Source organism: Heterocephalus glaber, unplaced genomic scaffold (assembly GCF_053883595.1).
Source record: "Heterocephalus glaber isolate CG9 unplaced genomic scaffold, H.glaber_assembly_v1.0 deba00001461, whole genome shotgun sequence".
NCBI lineage: Eukaryota > Metazoa > Chordata > Mammalia > Rodentia > Bathyergidae > Heterocephalus > Heterocephalus glaber.
In genome coordinates, this window is record NW_028258308.1 from 2,867,380 (window position 1) to 2,888,608 (window position 21,229).

A 21,229-nucleotide genomic window follows, 5' to 3' on the forward strand; every position below is an offset into this window, starting at 1 on the left:
ACTACTTCTTAAGTTTAGTTAATAAAGTCGAAACATAAGGAGTGTGTGTGTGTGTGTATTAAAACTTTCTATTCAACGTAGACTACCAAAAAGTAAGGGTGAATTAAGACTTAGTTTTTTTCAGAAATCAAGAAAAATTATGTAAATTTATCTTTCTTTTAAAATTTTAATTCTTAATTGAAAATTATTTAAATTTACTCAATATTACTTGCTTTTTAATTTTTAATTTTACATGCTTCTTTTCATTAATATTTCATACTTATAAAGTTTACTTTGACATTGTGTTCTTATAAAGTTTCACAGTACATATTCCTTAAAATGTAAAACTGACAAGAATGCAATAATGCATATTTCATAGATTAACTCAGAATATACAGGTAACAAGCTTAACAATATCTCGTTTAAAAATATTTTTGAAAATCCATGATAATTCAGAATGCCTACTGAAATACATGATATGTCTTGATCCCTTTTAGGTTTTTAAATATTTTGAAAGTTTTTATTTTAATTGACTTCTGACTTCTACATTAATGAGTGTTTGGTTTGGATCTCTTGATTTAGGATTTTGATCAGTAAATTTAAAAGGTGAGAAAAAGCATAAAGTAAATTAGGGAATTAGAAAAGTCTATCACTTCTCTTGACCATAGACTGTAGTGTATGCCATTCCAAGTGTATTAAAAGTGGAATTTCTTATTAAAGAATTGTGAAATTTTGAGCTAATGAGTGCCAATCAGATAATTGTGGGGCACTCTACTTTTTCTCTCCCACCCTCTGCTGGGATCCATGTGTTCTCTCTCTCTCTCTCCAGATAGATAAAATATAGATTTAAATATAGATATGTAGATATATAGAGATATGAGATAGATTAGATAGATAGATAGATAGATCCTTTTTTTTTCTTTTGGCTCTGTGTAATTCAGTTGTATGTCCTTAGATTCATCATTTAATCTTCTTGAGATTCAGGGGTTTGCTTTGTGAATTAAAGGATGTGAACTCATTCATCTCTCAATTCCTTCACAATACATATGGTCTCTGCTTCCCTGTCCATCTTTATGTTCAGAATCAAAGGCAATTTGTAGTTTACATCTTTTTTAATATCATTAAAATTCAGACACATCCCTCTTTGTAAGTTAATGAAGTTTGGAGGAATTGAAGCATAGAAGCTTTAAGGTGTTCATGAACTAGAAAGTGTTGGAAATTATTATCATATTTCCTAGGAGGGGCAATCCTTTACTTAATCTACATAGGGTTTTCTGGAAGGACTGTTTCTAATAAGGAAACAACTGAGCTGGAACACATTATTCTTGAAAAGTAATGCCAGTCATTAAGCTGGTTCATAACACTTCCTGCATGCTTTTATTATACTAGATTTACGGAAGATGTAATTATCTGTTAAATAATGAAAAACAAGTCACTCGGAGATTAATTAATCAATATGTGCGAATCACACTAGGGTGATAAATGTTTTCCAGAGAGAAAGAATGGAAACCACCCAACTGGAAGCTCTCTCGTCACCTTAGCTTTAAGGATTCTCCCCAGGACATCATCCCTAACCTTGTAGTAGAACCTAGGGAGAAGTCACTGCCATCAGCTTTCAGTTATTGTCTGTGATCAATTTATTGACTCGAATATTTTCAACTACATTTTAGTTCTCATAATTTCTTCCCTTCAAATTTTAATCTTGCTCAAATTCTGTACTTACATATGTCCTTTGTCTGGCGTTGACATCAACTTTGGATACCTTGTGGCTTTCTCATCCTCTTTTATATAACAAAGTAACTTGCTTATTGATACTGTTTTATCCCACAATTCTGCGTAACGTGCTCTTGGCAATTAACTGCAAAAAAATAGACAGATGGTCACCATTTTCAAATTAAATATCCAAGAATATTATCTCTCCACACAAGATTGCAGATAGGTTGAACTGCATAAAATTCTTAAGTGTTTCTCACAAACTTTGCAAGGATAGCAAATTACTTAACTGTACAATTAGATCTCTTAGAGGTCATTAAGAAAATATAAATGATCCAAAAAATCTTCCCCATCTGCTAACTAATCTTTGAAGTCTGCTATCTAAAAGTTATTTATTCTCTTTTCCAAAAAAGATTTCTAAAATGCCTATAAAGTCCTAAGCATGATTTTAGACAATTGGGAATTATCAGTGAACAAAAGAAACAAAGGCCTTATAAAATTTATATCTAGCAAAGTGATGGACAATTAAATATAACCCTAATAAACAGTTACATTAGATAGAATTTTAGAAGGTAGTGAAAATATTACAGAGCAGGGTATGGAAAATAGGAATGATATGCCTGGGCAGAGTGCATAGTTTGCAGCATTATGTTGTTTGAACTCACTGAGATGAGATTTGAGCAAAGATATGAATAAAAGAGTAAATCAACAAATGAATAGATGGACTTACATATTCCAAGCAAAGTGTAAAACTAGAGAAAAAAGTCTAAGGCAAGAATATAGCCAATGGGTATCAGGAGTTGCAAGGGGGCCAGTTGCTGTTATGGAAACGCACTGTAGTAGCAGATGGTTAGGTGCTTAGAGGAGGTCAAAGAAGGAACAAGTGGCAAGATTACATGTGAGTCTCCAGCATTTGTAAAGACTTTGGCTTTTATTTGAGTGAAATAGGGGAGCGCTATGATTTTACTGAGTTTTGAGCAAAAGGAGGATGTAATGCTATGGTTTAGAAATATTCACAGTAGATGCTATATTGAGAAAAGACTGCAGGATGCTGAGTGGAGACAGAAGCCTGCTAAGCCACAAAGCCAAAATCTGATGTTCACTTGGGTGCCCGGATAAGAACATTGGCAATGGCAAAGAATGCCCAGATTCTGGGTGTGTTTTGAACATAGACTATTTCCTGAGGAATTAGCCACAAAATAAACGAATCAAAAATGGTAAAAAAAAAAAAAAAATTAAGATGTGGAACACAGAGTATATAGGGTGTTACTGAGGAAGAGGGAGAGCAAGAGGTGGATTTTCAACATGTGGAATTCAAGCACAGTACGTGAGAAAAATCAAGGGATGCTATTGAGCTACCGATGGGAATATAGATATTTGAAATTCAGATAATGGAGTTCAGCTACAGGTGTAAGTGTGGGTATCATGGCAATATGAACAGAATTTAGAGCCACATAAACAGAGAATATTATCAGAGGAAGGGGGTGGAAATATAGACAAGCTGACAAACTTCACAGACCTTCCAAAATTAAGAGATTGAAAAGGAAGAGAAATAATTTCACAAGATTGAGAAGTTTGCAATGAAACAAAAGGAAACAAAAAAAGAGAATGCATGGCCCTAGAAGTAAAGTGATGAAAGTAGACCAAGGAGAAGAGAGAGTCAGTTCTATCTAAGCTCACTGATAGATCAAGTAAGAAAGGTGAAGACCAGAAATAACCATGGGAAACTCAGGAAATGTATGGCATACATTCACTGAAGGTGGATCACACGAATTGTTTCAGTTGTTTGTTGCTCGTTGTACATTAAAACTATTAGAGAAAATTTGAAAAGAGGCCAGAGGAGATTGTGTGAAAAGAATGAGTTCAAGTATGGCAATCTGATTTCACAGCTGACAGTGCCACTACAGTCTCATAATTATTCTTCTCTAGCAATCAAACTCAGCAACTCACTTCTTATCCCTGGATCCACTGACTTTTTATCCTCAAATGGAGAAGGGAGGGGTTATATGACCCCCAGGCTCCCTGCATCTCAACCTTTTCATGATTTAAAGATAAAATAACAACCACAATCCTACCTCCTAATAAAATCACTTCCATTTTTTAAATATTTTCTTCTAATCCTTGTTTACACACATATAAAATACGCATATCATATATGATATAGTAAACCCTTGAGTAAGACCAGCCTGACATACAAACAACTTGGGTTACAACCAGAATTTTAGTTTTAACTGACGACCAAAGTCTTGAGTTATGACCTGAATGCTGACCCACTTGTGCTTCCAGGTGGTCTCAGATACAGAGTTACAGCATCCTTTCCTGTGTGGGGTTAATTGAGAAATCTTGGGCCAATGTCTCTCTAAGGACACAGATCTGCCTGTGTGCAAGAGAGAGGTTTTGAAGGCTGAGCCTTCAATTGACCAACTTGGGCTACAACCAGCCCTTGAGAACGAATTGAGTTTGTAAGTCAAGGGTCCACTGTACATACACAGATTTTTAAAATAAGAATTAGCAAAGGAAATGAGGCAGAAAAAATGTGTCTGACAGGATCATTTCTATTTCTTACCAGTTGTTCTTCTTTAGATGATATGCAAATTCTGAGTCAGAATTAATACAACATTTTCCAGGGCTACAAGTTTACTCACCAGAAAATGTGGCTTATGTGTTTCTCTGAATGGGTTGGACTTTCTCAGATGTCTCCAGCATTTGGTTAGAAGAAAAAAAGAAAGAAAAACACCTAATATTTCATGTAAAGCGGCAAATCTAATCCATATGATACTTTGAATTGTGAATGTGGGGACATGTTCAATTGTATACTTTTACTAAGTTTTAAACTTTTATTCAGTGATCAATTGTCAGTGTTCTGGTCTACCCAAAAGGGCAGTTGTTGCAGAGGTGTACAGTGGTTTATATGATGTCTTGGCTTTGGGGAAGCCATAGTTTACTCAGATCATCAGCATGGTTCTTTGATCTTTGCTGGTCTTAACTCTGGAATGGCAGTTCTGGGCAATTCTAGATAGGCAACACATAAGAAGTCCAGGGTAAAGATATTTCAGTGTTAGCTCCCATAATGTGCACTTGGTTAATTTATCATGTGTTACCTGTCTCCATTTGGTTGCCACCAAGGAACCCTTCATGATGATTGAGTCTCACCTCTACTCACTGGAGCTGAACAATCCCCTAAGGCCTAGCTGTGTCTCCCACACAGTTCTAGCCAATGTCTTCTAGCCTCCCCTTGACTACTGGGACACTCTTTCTCTGCCCTGATCATTATCAGGTCCATCTGGCAAGCTCCCCCACCAGGCTTTCAACCAAAGAGCAAGTTCTTTGATCAAACGCTGGTAAAAAATATTGCAGCCTCATTTGCCTCCCTAGGGATTGAGATTACAGCAACTCAAGGGAATTCTATGGAGACATTGCTCTGCTGCACCACCATGCAGTCTCACTGAGTTCACTGCAGTGCAGTCAGTTCCAGAGTCCTAGACAACAACATGAGCAGAAGCCACTGTAGCCTCAGGGTTCTCTGAGTATAATTGAAAAAAAAAAAAAGGACTCCCTTCCGTATTTTGACCCAAAAGGAGAAACTAAATAAATTCTGAACACATGCTTCCCCTATATCTTTCTCTTACTCAAGTAACTCTCAGTGATCAGTGGTCTTGCATTGCTTTGTGCTCCTTCCCTTTGTTTGAAATGGTTAAGTAGACTAAGTCTGTTCTTTATATGGCAAAGTGGCAAGAGTTAAAACAGATTTACAAAATATTCTAATCCACAAAATCTGGATTTCATTTTCTTTTGTCATTGTATAAATCCTACTTTCTGAGGCAGACACTTTTTATCTTTGCATTTTCTCTCTAACAATGCTGAATCCTACTGTCAGGAGTGGACGTTTAGTCTGATAAGGGAGAAGACACTGCTTCGAGAACTGGAAAAGTAGAAAATAACTTCTTTGAGTTACATTTCTCTATGCTGAGACAAAATACCTGGCACTCAAAGTTAAAGGAGGAAAAGGTGAATGTAGCTCACACTTATAGAGATTTCAGTCCATAATTGGCTGGCTCTAAGGCAGAGGGACAGCACAGAGGAGAAACAGTTCATGGTAGGCAGAAAGCAGCAAAGAGCAAGCAACATATTCTTTCTGTCCCTTTCTATTCTATTCAGTAGCACTCACACCCAAGGTGGACCTTCCCCTTATCCATACCCAGAACTATGCCAAGCCAATCAGTGGACTAATTTAATAATCACATACCCTTAAATCCAGCACCACAAACTCTAGATCCAGCCACTTCTGAAAAGCCCCACTTATGATTGAATGAGGCTTTGGGGGGACATCTAGACCTAAGCCATAACACACCTAAATTCATTTTGAAGATCAACATTATTGGAAAGAAAAAGAAAAGTAAAATGAACCCCGTAACAAACAATTCCATATAATATTTCCTAATGTATTCAAGAAATAGAAACTCTTATTCCAAATAATGATAGAACTTTCTCAAGAATGACCAGTGGTTAGAGGTTCTGGGATTTTTGTCCCAATAATTTTATGTAGGTTGTCAAGAATATTTATAAGGAAACCTATACTTGTTTTGCAGGGAAGCAGGCAGGAAGGATACAGTGACCCTGCTATGGCTGCGCAGGATGCAATGGTAACTAGAATCAGCTTCCATCTGACTATAAAGAATGTTTCTTAAAGTGGCCAGAGGATTCTGATGCTTCTTCCGGGCTCTCCACTCTTCCAGGTCCTGTGGGAAGCCTGCCAACAGAAGTCAGGGGAACACAAGGCCATGCTGCAGATGATCCTGTGCAACAAGAGCTACCAGCAGCTCTGGCTGGGTAACTGGGAGCTAGCTTTCTCTCTAGCTACTTAACTGATCATATGACAAAAAGCAATTTGTTGGTGAGAGAAAAAAGGAAAATATTACACAGAAATGGAAGAAAGTCGATTATCTCCAAAACACTCAGATTGAATTAAGTTTTAAAAGATAGGCCCCATTTAATGACATTAATAAAGAATAAAGTTTTTCCTGTAGTTTCATTTTTCTAATAATTGAGTTGTATAGTTTTAAATACTGAAACCTTTAAAAAATAATCACCCTTTTGGAGATATATGACCTACTTGCTATTAGGTAGATTTTATGTTGTCTTGAAAAGTATCTAGTGAGCTTTGTTGAGTCAGGACATGATGAGTCAAGGTCATCCTTATTAATGTGATTTATGTGATATCAGTAGTGCCATATTGACTTTTGAAATAAGTTCATATAGTTTGTACTTTGGTTGACTGTCTCCAAATCACTGTAATTTTCTTTTTCCCTTATTAAAATATTTTTAAATGTAAAACACAAAATTTTATAGAAGTTTTAAGAGCTAGCGTACCCTAATCCAACTACCACTTCTATACTCAATATACCAATTAGAGATGATGATATGAATTACAATAATGATAGGACACCTCCTTGCTTCTCATTTGCTGTAAAAAGTATATGTGAACTCAAAGTTGCCTAGAATAACCAGTTAGGTAAGATCTTGAAATAAAGAAGCTTAGTTTAGCATAATTTTAAGTTAGTAAACTCTAGGCTATGCCCTAAAGGTGGTTTCATATTTCTCAGCATATGTACTGTACATTTTATGACCACTAGTTTAATCATCATGGGATTTTTACACTTAATTTTCATATTTAAGTTCTATCAGAACTCTGTTGCTGGCGTGAGTCAAATTACATGTCCTAAACAAATGGCACAGAAGTAATGGCTGCTCATGGGTTTGCCCTTAATTTAAAGTAGCAATGCCAGTGAGTCCCACTAGAGGGCATAACTGTTCTTCAGGAAAGGAAGCAACAGCGGGTCTTCGAAGTCCAAAATTTACAGCTCTGCTAACTTACACTATTTGTCTTTTGCATTTGTTTCAAGGAACAGATATATCACTACAAATAACAACAGTATATTCAATTATTTTAGAGAAACTTTATCTGTGCTATGTCTGGCAATCTCATCAATATTTGTATGTTAAGTTTATACTATTTACAAAATCTCCTTTGACTTACATCAATTCGTTGAAGTTTTCCAGCAATTTCAAAATATTTCTGGACAAGACCTGGTAGATGCCATTAATGACTGCTATGATGGATACTTTCAGCAGCTGCTGGTCGCGATTGGTAAGCACTAACCTCTGTGTTTGCATTAGACCTATCATCCCACAGCAAATGAGTCGTTTTCCTCTGAATTCACTTATTTAAGAAGGTTTTAAACTGTGGAAGACAAGTGTGTCAGCTACCCAGGCTTGCACCAAACTGGCCACCTGGTGGCTTTAATGAGCTGGCAGCCCTTTCTAATACCTGGCTCAACTTTCAGACTAGGAACAGAATTCTCAGTTTTTTGTTTGGGGGGATGGTTTTGTTTTGTTGTCACTACCCTTAATAAATTTGTCTCTAAGAGTAAATTTATCAACAAAGAGACTCACTGCGTTGTTGCTTACTGCTTTCTACATGGTATTGTGAGAGAGGCATGCCTCCACTCCTTCCTAAGTAAGGAAAGACCTCCCCATAAAGGAAAAAACAATCGTAATTGTTTATAAAAGCTACTAAGGATCCATTCATGCTTTATGTTGTCAGGTACTTTGACAGGATTGTGCATTTCAGGGACTGTCAATGTGGAGCCATTGTGAAATATCCCCATAGCAGTTATTCATAAATAATCACTTAGATACATGTTGGAGAAATGAATGTTGTGATTTTTTCCATTCCTAGAATGGCATAGACACATACAGGCATGCGAGCTGAAAGATTATTAGGTGTTTTGTAGTTTATCCAGTCAAGAAGTTTTGAGGTTTATCCATTAAAATGGTTGGATGGTTTACATGAAACACCTAAAATAGTAGATAAGATGGATAGTTTATGCTTTATGTCTGTGCATTTTTCTGAATATAAGGTGGATACATTCTATCAAATTCTCAATAAAATCTTATATTTGTATAGCATATAAAAAGCTCTCATCTTACAAACAAGACCTAAACAGGTCACATGACTTCTGTAATGTTTATTTGGTGATTAGCAACAAAGTTATGAATGGAACTTTTCATCTGAATCTCAGGATAGTGCACTTTCCCTTGTAGACAATTGCCACAAAACAGTGGCATGAGATAAGAAATAGTAAACATCCAAAGTACTTGGAAACATCTTAGCTGGTTCCTTCAGTCAGTCAATAAACATTTATTGAGCAACTACTATTCTGGTCACTAATTCAAGTACTGCAGATGCAACAGCAAAACAATAAAAGGAAAACAACAAGAGTCCTCAAGAATCTTATCTTCAGTGGTGACTCAGGAGTGATTATCAGGTTCACTTCTCCTTGTATTAAGATTAAGAAAAAGACCAGCATATGATCTTTCAGTTTGAAAATAATTACTTAAAATACAAAGAAATCACTGTTACGATTATTTTATTTGGGCTACATATTATAGAATCACATACATTACTCATTCATGGGGTAATCTATTTACTTATTCAAATAAACACCATTGAATGTCTGCAGTCATCAACTGATTTTCCTCAAGGAAAACTGTTGGTCCAGCTGTAGGGCCTAGGCTAGAGTCCTGGCTATTCAAAGCTATACTGATTTTCACTGGATGACATCTAAAACTAGTCTAGAGCAGTTGTGGGCCACACAGTTTCTCCTTAGATGACGTGGGATCGACCCACATTTATAAGAAATCTGAAGCCTTTTAAGAAGAAACTGGCCTAGACCAGTTTTACAAATCATATAAATGCATGGCATTTAGCAAGAGGAACAAATCCTATGTGATCTATGGTATATTAAGTTCTACAATAATGAAAAGAAACAATAGTGATGCTAATGTAGGTTTAGGTCAAAGCACTATTGAATCTTCAGATAAGCAAAATAAATGTATTCACATTATCTAACAAATCTCCAAGATATAGAGAATAAGATAAAACGAAAAATGAATGGTAATTTTTGGCTTTAATTTTTTGATAGGCTATAGAATAACCAATATCCTAAGTACTGAAACTATAATGTGAATATTATAACAGAAAAGTGTTCCCCTTGTTTATTAAATTCAGAAAAAATTATATTTTCTCATTCAAATTTCTTTTCTTTCTGATTTCTTCTAGTTCTTTGTGTTCAAGACAAGCCTGCCTATTTTGCTTATAGACTGTATAGCGCAATCCATGTAAGTGAGACCACATAGTTGTAAGATTTCTTCAGAAAACAGATCTGTTTTCTCAAGGAATTGATTTTACTTCTGTTATTTAAAGATTTACTCCTAGTTTTGAACTTGTATATAAATATACAAATTTCAAAGAAAATATGCTCAAGTGAAAAAAAATTGATATGCTCTAAAAGTAAGGTCTATCAAATAAAAATAATCTCTGCTTTCTTCTTCAAATTTAGGCACTAAGAAGTGTTCTTTGGATTCTATCTCCCTTGTGTCCTTTAGAGCCTCTTAGCAATTACAGAAACTGGCAAATACAAATGTTTTTGTATATTTCCAAAGGCTCCCACATCGCAAGTACCAGCCATATGGCAACAAGCAGAAAATATTGAAACATTACACTCAGCAAAAAAGAAAATAAATAAAACAAATAAATAAATTAAACATGCTACATTTTTAAAGTTTAAAAACACAACTAATGTCAGTGATTATTTTAGACATAAAGTGTTATTTTTCAAAAAATACTGAGATAGACAACAATAAACTCTAAGCTATTTTTGTAATTCACTGAGAACATTTTTCATGCGTAGTGTGATATTTAATCACACATCCTTTCGAGCAATCATTTTAAAAGAAACAAACACATATTCAGCAGATACTTTACATTTTATTCATGATGTGCATGAAACATGTTTATAAAAAGAAAATATCTTCACTAGGTAATTGTACATGCCAGAGCCTTGAAAATTCAAATAAAATTATTAAAAACAATATTTCAGTAATTTTGATAATCAGAGTATTTTATCTCCAAAAAAGTAATTTTGCAAGTGGCCTTCTTGAAAGTACCAGGAAGCAGGGAAATATTCTAATAATCCAGAATATATTATTTGAGAGCCTGTGCAAAGAGTGATTTTTACTTATGCACAAGAAGAACTAGTGTAACCTCAGAAAGAGGAGGGAGATTAAGGCTCACAATCCTCTGTTTTTCTTTTATTCTATTTCCAAGCAGAAAAGGTTGATTTCCATAAAAGTTCATTCATTTGAAGTAACACATGGTTTCAGCAGTTTCCTTCTCCAAAGGATCAGCCACTACAATCACTTTTGAATGAGCACAGGAAAATAATCACAACTCCCTCGATTCTAACTACACCCAAATTCAGGATTCCTTATCCTAATAAATACTTAAAACTGGATTCTTGTTGTGTGTTTTGCAAGGGAGAAAGGAAGGAACGTGAGTTCACAAATGGTTTGAAGGTTTCCGTATTAAAGCAAGCAAATTTTTTAGATATGAGGACCTTGAATGTCAAATATTAGCCGAAGAACTTTTTCACTACCCCTAACAAAAGAAACTTGCTGCGTTTTCCTCCAAGTGATCTACAGCTTAAAATAGGAAACGTGGTTAGAGCATTAATTTTAAGCACTTAAAATAAGGGGAAAGAAATGCGTTAGTAGAGCTACCGCTCATTCACAAATCCCAAATTAATTATGCGCACTGGCCAGCAGATGGCACCATTACTCCATTTGACAAGACATTTGCAACCGCTCTTCATGGAGTTTCTGCGGCTAGAACATAAACATTGATTTTGTAATTTTGATATTTAAATTTTGCTCATAAATATTTTAAGCACTTTCTATAATTTTTAATAATGAACAGACACTATAATGAAAAGATAATTGTTGTCGTACTCAGACATATTCTTTATCTGAATTCAGGTTTACTTAGAAAGAGCCCATGATCAGGTCTGTGAACTTTCTAATGCAGTGTGAAGGAGAAAGCATGAAAGCTGGCGAAACTGGAAAAGGGAGTCAGGATTAAATAATAAAGGTCAAGGTCAAGACCTTGACCCTGGAATTGAAGGGAGAAGAGAAGGTTTCAGTGCGAGTCACAGTGAGGCAGAGGGAGAAGCCAGGGCAGAGTGAGGGCGGGAGTTCCAGGCGTGTTGAAGAAAGCTGACCGGAAAAAGAGATGAATGCAACTGAACAGGCTGATTTAAGACATGGCTTTCTCATTTTCCTCCCTTTTCTGAGTCTTTTAGGACTTTGGTTTCCACAATAAAACTGTAATCAGGATTCTAATTGCCAGAAGTGAAATAGATCTGCGGACCATAAGGAAAAGATACAAAGAGAGATACGGAAAATCCCTATTTCATGATATCAAAGTAAGGTTCCCGTGTGTGATTTACTTTGACCTACACCTTATCCTTTCTGAACTGTGATAAAAGCTTTCCTCAAAGTAACTTTGTTTTAGAATCCAAAATTTAGGTATTGTGACAAGAATGATCTATTACTTCCGACAGCCTTCAATGCATCAGCAGGCGGTAACTTACAATACCCCCTCACCTCAAGGACAGAAAGTTTTCTCTGTTTTAAGCAAGATAATTCGAGTATTCATGTAAAATATTTAATGCTGGTAATTGTGCATTAAGATCAAAATATGGATGTATAATCAGGATTGAGAAAAATGAATTTTCCAGCATGGTCACATTAGATGTGGAGAGGATTCTTGCATCAGTTCAGCTCTGCTCTCAAATTTGTTACGGAAGGCAAGATACATCAAATATCACCAACTGGTAACATGGAGGAATTTAATGTTTCTAGTAATGTAAAATGCTACACATTCTTATCGCTTTAACTTTTGGAGAGTAAAGAAACAATGATTCAGAAATAAATAAGTCAACGTCATTCTGATACTTGTAAATTCTATCCTGGATTTTTTTAAAACCTAGCAGAAAACATCTGAATATATAGTACCATGGATGTCATTTGGGGTGCTCTGTGGAAAACAATTCTTGGTTCTTGCTCAAAAAGTTACAAAGATTTTTAAGATGGTGATATCAGACCAACTGTTGGTTGGGAAAATTTAGAAACTATGAAATAGCATAAAAAAAAAGTTGCCCTAATTTTTCACCACAGGTAATTAGTAATAAAATTCTGTGATAGGTTCTGCTATGGGCAGAATGTTTGTGTCCCTGACGAACTTTATATGTTTAAATTCTAATCCCAGCATAGTGGTATCAGAAGGTTGGGGTTTGGGAGAGGGTTAGATCATGAAGATATAGGCCTTGAAAGAGATTAGTGTCCTTATGAAGTAGCCACAAGGGATCCTTCAGTGCCCATTCGCAGGAAAGGTTACAGAGAGAGAAAGGCAGCCCATGAGATGCAGACTTCAAATCTGCTGACACCTTCATTTTAGACTTCACAGCCTCCAGAAATGTGAAAGTTAAATACCTGATCTATTTACAAGCTACTCAGCTTATAGAAGTTTGTTGTAGCAAACTGAATAAACTAGACCAGGGACTTTCGATTCTTTGTGAATAATGCAATGATATTTTGCTAACTTAAAGGAATACTTTTATTGATTCATGGTATCCTACAGTATAAATTGTAAAATACAAAAATTACCATGCATTATTATACATTGATTTCAGTTCTTCACTATTATTTATAATATTATTTTATATCTATAGCATAAATATCTACACTCACCAATAAATGTTAGTACTTTCTTTAAAATATATTGCAGTAGAGTTACTGCATTAACGAGTATAGATATGATTAAAACTTTTGAGATACATTGTCAAATGGCTCTCCATACTCTGCATTGCTGTATAGTTATATTCACAAGACATCTCTTTCTAAATTTGAGGTTTCATTTTATTCCAAGATATTGTGGTTATAAATACACATTAGAATTCCATCAACTTTACATTAGTCCCCTACTATTGACTATAACTATGCTATTATTCTTAAGTAACTTTAAATAAGAATAGTTCTGTGAAAATCATAGATTAAAAAGTAAATGATTCAGGAAGGCTAATGGTCCATGAGTCTTTCAAACTGCAACTCAGAAGAATTGAACTATTTCTTTAGAAATACTATGAGACTTCATTTCAAATGCATTCTGGTTTTTTTCCTTTCAGAATTTTGCTTCAGGGCATTACAAGAAAGCTCTGCTTGCCATCTGTGCCGGGGACATGGAAGACTGCTGAAATCACGACAAGAAATGTGGGGAGGATTACTTTTATAGACACATCGGAATATAGACTTTTTGACAAATTTGTGCTATTAGTACTGTAACAGAACTATAGAATCATATTTTCTCTTATACCTTTAAAATCATTTCAAGCCAAAAAAGTCTGTTACTGAAAATATATGATCCTGGATTATCAACTGTTATTTAATCAACAATTAATTAACTCTGTGTTATGGAATAATAAGAAAAATGTCTCAGAGTAGATATTACTTAAATGTAAACTATGAGTATCCCACAAGAAAGACTTCCTTTGATTGGGAGACCAGTGAAAATGCAGTGTGTGAACACTGCCCTTAGGAGAATTTTCTAGAGGCTTGCACAAATACAGTAAAGCTAATGTGAGCACCTGAAGCAGCCTGTAAAAGGAAGGAAAGATACAAAAGAACAAAATGCACCAGGATATATGTCTATAGGGAGAGTTGTACAAGGCACTTCAATGTAAAAATAGTCCATGAGGAGGGGTGCCAGGTGGAAGGGGCAAGGGCAGAGTGACTTAGTCTTTACAGTCACACTGATACAGGCAGTTTATCTCTAATGTTTTAATCTGCACTTGCCCACTTACCCAGGTGATATCAGAAAAAACATTGTTCATGGATTTTTGTCTTTGCTCACATTAAGGGTTAGGCTTTCACAAAGGAATTTGAGCCAAAGACATCCAGCCTGTAACATCATCTTTGGATGCTATTTCTAGACTCTCTATTTTTTTTTTTTGAATGACAGAAATAGTGTACTTAGCTGCTTGCCTACCATCCTTCTTTCTTTTTACTTCCCAAATCGGTTAGTTACTTTACTTTTACATTGCAGTTGTTTAAATTATTTATATTGTTTTCTCTGAAAAAATAAGCTCACATTTGTCTATATATTAAATCTAAAACTTGAAAGACAACAAAAATCACATTGAGTAGTCATCGGAATACTCAGTACAGATTCAAGTTTGTGATCAGATGCAGATAGTAGGAAGTGTATCCTATATCACTAAAACTTCCCTATAGTAGACTTGCAAGAGCATTAAAGACATTGGTCATGTGCCGGAGCATTCCATTCAGTGTTGATCACGATGTTAAAGGAACCAACTTTAATCAGTTCTAGCAATGCTCAGGTACTATTTAAAAAGCAGGTTATGAGACAGGCATGGTGACAGAATTCTAGGAGGCTGATGCAATTTTGAGTCCAGTTCCGGCAAATTAGGGAGAGCCTATCTCACATAAATATTAAAAACAAAAAGCTGGGGATGGAGCTTGGTATGAAGTTTGAAGATTCAATCTTTAGCACCATGAAGAAAGGGAGGGAGGAAGGGAGGGGAGGAGGGAGGGAGGGGAGGAAAGAAAAAAGAAAGAAAGAAAGAAAGAAAGAGGAAGAGAGAGAGAGGAAGAGAGAGTGAAAGGAAAAGAAAAGAAAAAGAGAAAGGAAAAGGAGAGAGGGAGAGAGTAAGGAGGAAGGGAAGGGAAGGAAAGACTACGTATTAACATGTTCTCTTTCGACAACACCCCTAGCATAATCATATTATTCTAGCTTTTCCAATGAGATCACTTTTCAGTCTTTTGGGTAAAATAAAAGGTAAATTTACGAATGAGAGAACTCAAGGAAAGAGAGAGCAAGAAACTTATCCCAGGCCACACAACTAGTAAATTGGGGAACTAGGAACTCAACCCAGTCAGGCTGGCTTCAGGAAGCTGTACTTCCTCATTCATTTTCAAAGGAATAGCTTCTTTGTAGCTAAAATGTCTTTTTTGTAGATTTTAGATTTTTTTCTTTATCTTTGGAGCACTGAAATTCTGTCACAATGTGTTTAGCTATGGATCTCTCTCTCTCTCTCTCTCTCTCTCTCTCTCTCTCTCTCTCTCTCTCTCTTAAACTCACTATTGTTTGGAGAGCTCTTTTAATCTTGGGATTCTTATTAGCCCTGGACTAGTCTTAAATTGCATTTTCTCATAATATATTTTTTATTTTTACCACTCATTGTCTTCCAGCTATTTCCTCTTCAATTTCCTATGAAATGGATTCAAACTTTGATTAATCTTTCATTTATCTTCATGTTTCTCTTGTTGCTATATATTACCATATTTTGCTATATTCTGGAAGATTCTGGGCTTTTTGCTTACCAAATTGGAATTCTGTTTATTGTTCAGGAAACCAATTGATTTTGCATCCACAGTCATTGTTTATTTTTAAGAATAATTTTAATATTTTTTCAGTAGCACATAACTTTGTTACACAGATTTCAGTGTTTTCTGGGTCCTTTATGAGAATACTAGCTGGAATTTTTTCAAGTTCTCTCCTGGCCTCTAAATCATTGTTTCTATTCTCAGAAGACCGGAGTTTTTTAGTCTACTTTCTCTCTTTGTTTGTCTTCATTTTCTGTTTGATTATGATTTTATGTCTGATGATCTTTTATTTTTCCTTCGTATTATAAATCTTAAAAATTACAGCAATTGTTAATAAAGCTGATTTGGAAATTCCAAACTTGTCTCCTCTATGTGAGAGTGAAAGCAAATTATACTCTTCCAGGTATGTGTTTGGAGTTGAAGATTTTAGAGAAACTCTCCAACAAGCTATAAGTTTGGAACAGGATACCCTGATTTATAATTTACAAAGCAGTAGAAAAGATTATTTTTTAAAAGTTTATAATATAAAAATCTATATTAAAATCTTGAGCGTGACTTATCAAGAGGAAATAATGTTGTACTCATATGTTATACTCCACTTGTATCAGAGTCACTGAATTACTCAGCTGCAAATGAACCACATTGAAGCCAGTCGCAGTGCTCCACCTCTGTGACCCCTGCCCTCTGTGAGCCTGAAGCCGTAGGCTCAACCATTCAAGCTCATCCTGGGAGTTTAGTGACTTAAACTCTGCCTCAAAATTAAAGTCAACAGCGCAGCACCTGCGTGGCAAGTGCAAGGTCCTGAGTTCAATCCCGGTACTGGAAAAAAATTAAAGTTGAAAAGGATTAGGAATGTAGCTCAGTGCAAAAGCTCTATGTTGAGTCCAAGTACTGCCAAAAAAAGTTATGACATTTATGTAAAGTTTGAAATGTCAATGTAGTGTTTCTTTGTTTCCTGATTGCTTGCTTTTTGCAGTCCTGGGAATTGAACTCAGAGTCCTTGCACTGAGCTACATTCTCAGGCCTTTGTAAAGCCATTTTTTAAAAGTTTTTATTTTGAGACAGGATCTCGCTGAATTATTAGTTTGTGCAGGCTGGCCTCAAACTTATGATGCTCTTGCCTCAGACTCCAAGAGTGCTGGATCACAGACCTGCACCACTCAGCCCAGCTGCTGCCATAATATCTTGAAAGAGTGAATGACTCAGGTTAAAAGTTCCAAATAAAAAAAAGATTAATCTCATGTACACAAAATTAGGTAAATTTCATTTTATAAAAATTGTGTAAATAAACTTTGTATTTACAAGTAAAGTAAGATTTAATTCTAGGCTTAAAATATTATAAATCAATTTTTATCTACATAAATTTCTGATACAACCTTCAAAATTTATTCAAGATGCAAGATAATTCTTCACGATTGGAACTGCTTGTAAGATTTAAGACATCTGGTATTTGTGAACTTTACCACTATATGCCAGTGACATCTGCCAAAATTTCAAAAGTGTAGCTTGGAATTGGCACTCTTGCCTCTGAGAAATTTAAGGCTATCATTTTATCCTTCTGATTTTTCTACAAATCTTTACCCATTTTATACCTGTAGCTCAGAAACTCCTTTTTACTTTCCTGCATAGTTACACATTATACACATTCTTAATCACAAACATGCAGCCTCTTTTCTAAAATTTCAATGAAATCTTGAGAGAGAAGGAAGGCGGAAGTACCCTTCACCCCACTGTCTTAGATTAAGTCTCTTCTGTTCTCCTTTCTTCTCTGGATTGTCTGTCTTCCCACAGACTGCTCAAGACTGCTCAATGACGCACTGTCACTATTCTCCATCTGAAAAGACCACCGTGGAATTTCTACTTCTTTTGAGCTACCTTTCTGCCTCTGTGCTTACCTCCAGGAGCAAATTTCTTGGAAAAGTAGATTGGTTCTACCATCTCTTCCTTCTCTCATTTACTGCCTGCTTAGTCTTCATGCAGCCATTCTCAGACATTCAGCCAGTGTCATCTTCTGAAAACAAAAATTGGATCACATCACAACTTCTCCATGACGCAATAAATTCCAACTGTACTCAGAATGAAGTTTCTCCTCTGGATCCTGTCCTGGTGAGACAATCCTGGCCTACCTCTCCAGTCTCAGCTCACATCACAGCTCCAGGCACAGTGAACTTCTGTCACTGCACACCAAGCTTTTTTCCTGTTTGCATGCTGTGAATGTGTAGTTTCTTCTGAAAATACTCTTTCCATGTTCTTTGCATGGCCAGCTTCTTCTCGCCTTCAGGGCTTAGCTGAAATATCATTTCCTTAGAAATATCTTCTTTAACTCTCCAGTCTAAGTCTTTATAACTTGTTTATTTGTTTGTCTGTTGAGACAGAGTCTTGCTATATATTCCAAGCTGGCCTTGAATTAACTCATTGTGTAGCTCAGATTGGCCTCTAATTTGTGGCAAGCTTTCTGCCTCAGGCTTCTGTGTGTTGGCATCACAGGTGTGTGCCAGCATGTCCAGCTCCTCTTATTCTTATATGCCACTTTCACAACTTTTAAGTATTTACATTTTTGCTTATCATTCCACTGGACTATAAGTTCCCTGAGTGCAGCAGAGGCTCTTTTGCCATTCACCCTTGATATTCCTGTCAGAAAGTGCAAGGCCTGGTACATTGCAGGTGCTGACTGCATGGCTGCTGCCTAAATGCATTCTAATTTCTGTCCCTTCAATTTCACAGAGAGTTCCTTTTCTTTGGAAATAATACTTTCCCACTTTCCAGTCCTAGGGCAACTTTGAGTTCTAACTGTATTTCATTTCTCAGTGGCATTTGTCAGTATCTTTTTTGAAAACTCTTCCCATTATAAGATCACTTCTCTGCTTTCTTTTCCAGTCTCAATGATTCTCTTTCCTCCATTGGTGAATATTAGTTTCCTGAGATGGGAAAGAGCTTGTTGTTGATTGAAATACTTAAGAAAAAACAGCATGTTAGTGTGAAGCAAGAAAGCGAGCTCCCCAAGAAGAGGTCCCAAGGTGAGGATTTGAGTGCAAATAGTTCATTTGGGACAACTGACAATGGCCAGGAGTCACTAGCAGGCAGACAGGGAAGAAAGCAGGAAAGAGGATAAGAGTTAATGACAGCTTCGTCATGAAGCAAAGCTCACATTGAGTAACCAGGTCCCTTCAGAAGCCCTTGTAGAATATTCACTCCATGATTCTTTCACTGACGAGAAGGAGCTAGGTAATTTATACATGGAATCCCATCAGGGACTCTGCAAATGTGCAACTTTGAGTAATTAACCTCCCATGGTCTTTATCAGGGAAGCAAGCCTATATTCAGAACATGTAGTTTTCAAAGACAATGAATTGCTGCCCTCCTTAGGAAGAAATCTAATGGAATCAATTTTCTACCAAGTGGCTGGCAGGTCCTTCAGAAGGCTTTGCTGTATTAAAGCACTGCATAAGCTTCTGCCACTGATAGGTCTGATATACAGCAATGGCTGTAGTAAGTTGGTTTGGTGGAATGGTGTCTATGCTGTTGGGTTCCTGCATGGCCTCCATCACTACCACCATGATTTACTGTGTTCTGAATTTTGCTCTATAGTGTGAGCTACAGTAGGTAGAAGACCAAGATTAGCCAGTATCTACTGGGTACATCATCCTGTCCATCTGGCTGTCTAGGCTCTCTAGTAGTGCATCATCTCTTGTGGACATGGACTTGAGACATAAAGATTTGCACACTTGGTGTCCACTCTTATAGTTCATGCACATCATTCTTCCTCAGATATTTTTGTATCCAATTTTTCAACCTAACTTCCTCAAGTTCTCTGCTGAACTAGCCAAATTAATTACTGCTGGTCAGGAGTCTGTGTGGATCGTTATGTCCTCCGGTTTCTCCCTACATATCTGGTTGATGACCAGCAGTACAGCCAGAGCCCTGACTCCGGGAAGATTTCCTGTCATCACTAATAGTTACCCCTGCTTGGGCTTGCCCTGCAACAGTAGTTCATTTGGTTTGTGGTAACATATCCTGCTGACAAACCAAGAAGCAGGCTAGGCTTTTCATTGCGTCCTAGTTGGCCTAGGGTCACAAGAAGCCACAGACGTGAATGGAGAGGATCATCAGAAGAACAGAGGGAGGTGGCCATGTGGAACCTGTGTAACCCCAGTCTTCTCCCTAGGTTTTCTTTTTTTTGCCATCATCTTTAATGTACTATTTATATCTGGATACTGCTGAGTCTGCCTGACTCTGTAAGAGGAAATTGCAGAGCAGGAGGAATTTCTTCCTTTATGGTATTTCCTAGCTCCTCCCCACACCCAAGATTTCTCGGCAGCTCTTCAGCAACATACCCAGCTCTTCCTTTGAAAATCAAAGTCCAGAACCTGCTTCCGTGTGTCTCCAGAATACTTACAGCATTTCTGCTCCATGTTCCCATTGCTTTTTGTTCTAACTCCATCAGAGTGTTCAGTGCATTATACTATACTGATTGATTTGTTTCCCTGCAATGCCCATACATTCTTTGCTTATTTTGTAACAAGTATGACATGAGATTAACATGTAGGTGTTTCATATGTATGTTAGGAGGATAAAAAACTAGGGTGTGTAAGGAACCAAGCCCAAACCTAGCTTCTACAAGTTCTTCCTCAGCTACACCAGCTTTGAATCTACATCAGTTTCCTCAATTATCTTTAGTAACTGGATGGCCCACCCATTTGCATTTCTACCCTTGAACCATGGCCTCTTTTCAAGGTGTTCTAACGCCAGCACCACCATCCATCCTGTTGTGCTAGCTTGGCTCCAAGGAGTCAGCCTTGAAGTCCCAACTCTCTTCTCTCTCCCCTCCCTCCACTTCCAAGCCATGCCAAACTTATCTTGAAAACATTCTCCCAATAAATCCACATCTTTCCGATTCTGAATATCACCATATTTGTTCCAGCCATCCCATTTCTCTCCAGGACGACTTCCATAGCCTCCTCTGGACCCCTCATCTTCCTATCAATCTATGGAGTACAAACTAAAGCTAGAGTAATGTTTCCAAACATGAGTGTCAACAGCTTAAAACCCATCAGGGGCTTGCACATTCAATGCAAGTCTCTGTGTGACTGTAAGTTCTCATTTGCCTTTCCTTTCTTGTGTATATCTCTGACTGAAATTGCTGTATCACAGAGAAGATACATGTTCAGATTGATTTTAAAAATTCCAAAACTTTTCCCAAGGTGTTTGTGCCACTTTATCCCTTCCCTCCAACCAT

At 36.6% G+C, this 21,229-nt stretch overlaps 1 protein-coding gene across 1 annotated transcript in view; it reads left to right on the forward strand.

Moving 5' to 3' along the window:
* Anxa10 (annexin A10) overlaps positions 1–16,348 on the forward strand; it is a 73,354-nt gene extending 57,006 nt beyond the window's left edge. The window contains exons 7-12 of the mRNA XM_004874611.3: positions 6,282–6,335; positions 6,429–6,522; positions 7,745–7,840; positions 9,815–9,873; positions 11,892–12,014; positions 13,776–16,348. Of these exons, the coding sequence (XP_004874668.1) occupies positions 6,282–6,335; positions 6,429–6,522; positions 7,745–7,840; positions 9,815–9,873; positions 11,892–12,014; positions 13,776–13,844 (495 nt within the window). The 3' untranslated portion in view covers positions 13,845–16,348. The remainder of the gene's footprint in view (positions 1–6,281; positions 6,336–6,428; positions 6,523–7,744; positions 7,841–9,814; positions 9,874–11,891; positions 12,015–13,775) is intronic.
* Positions 16,349–21,229: the final 4,881 nt, after the last annotated feature.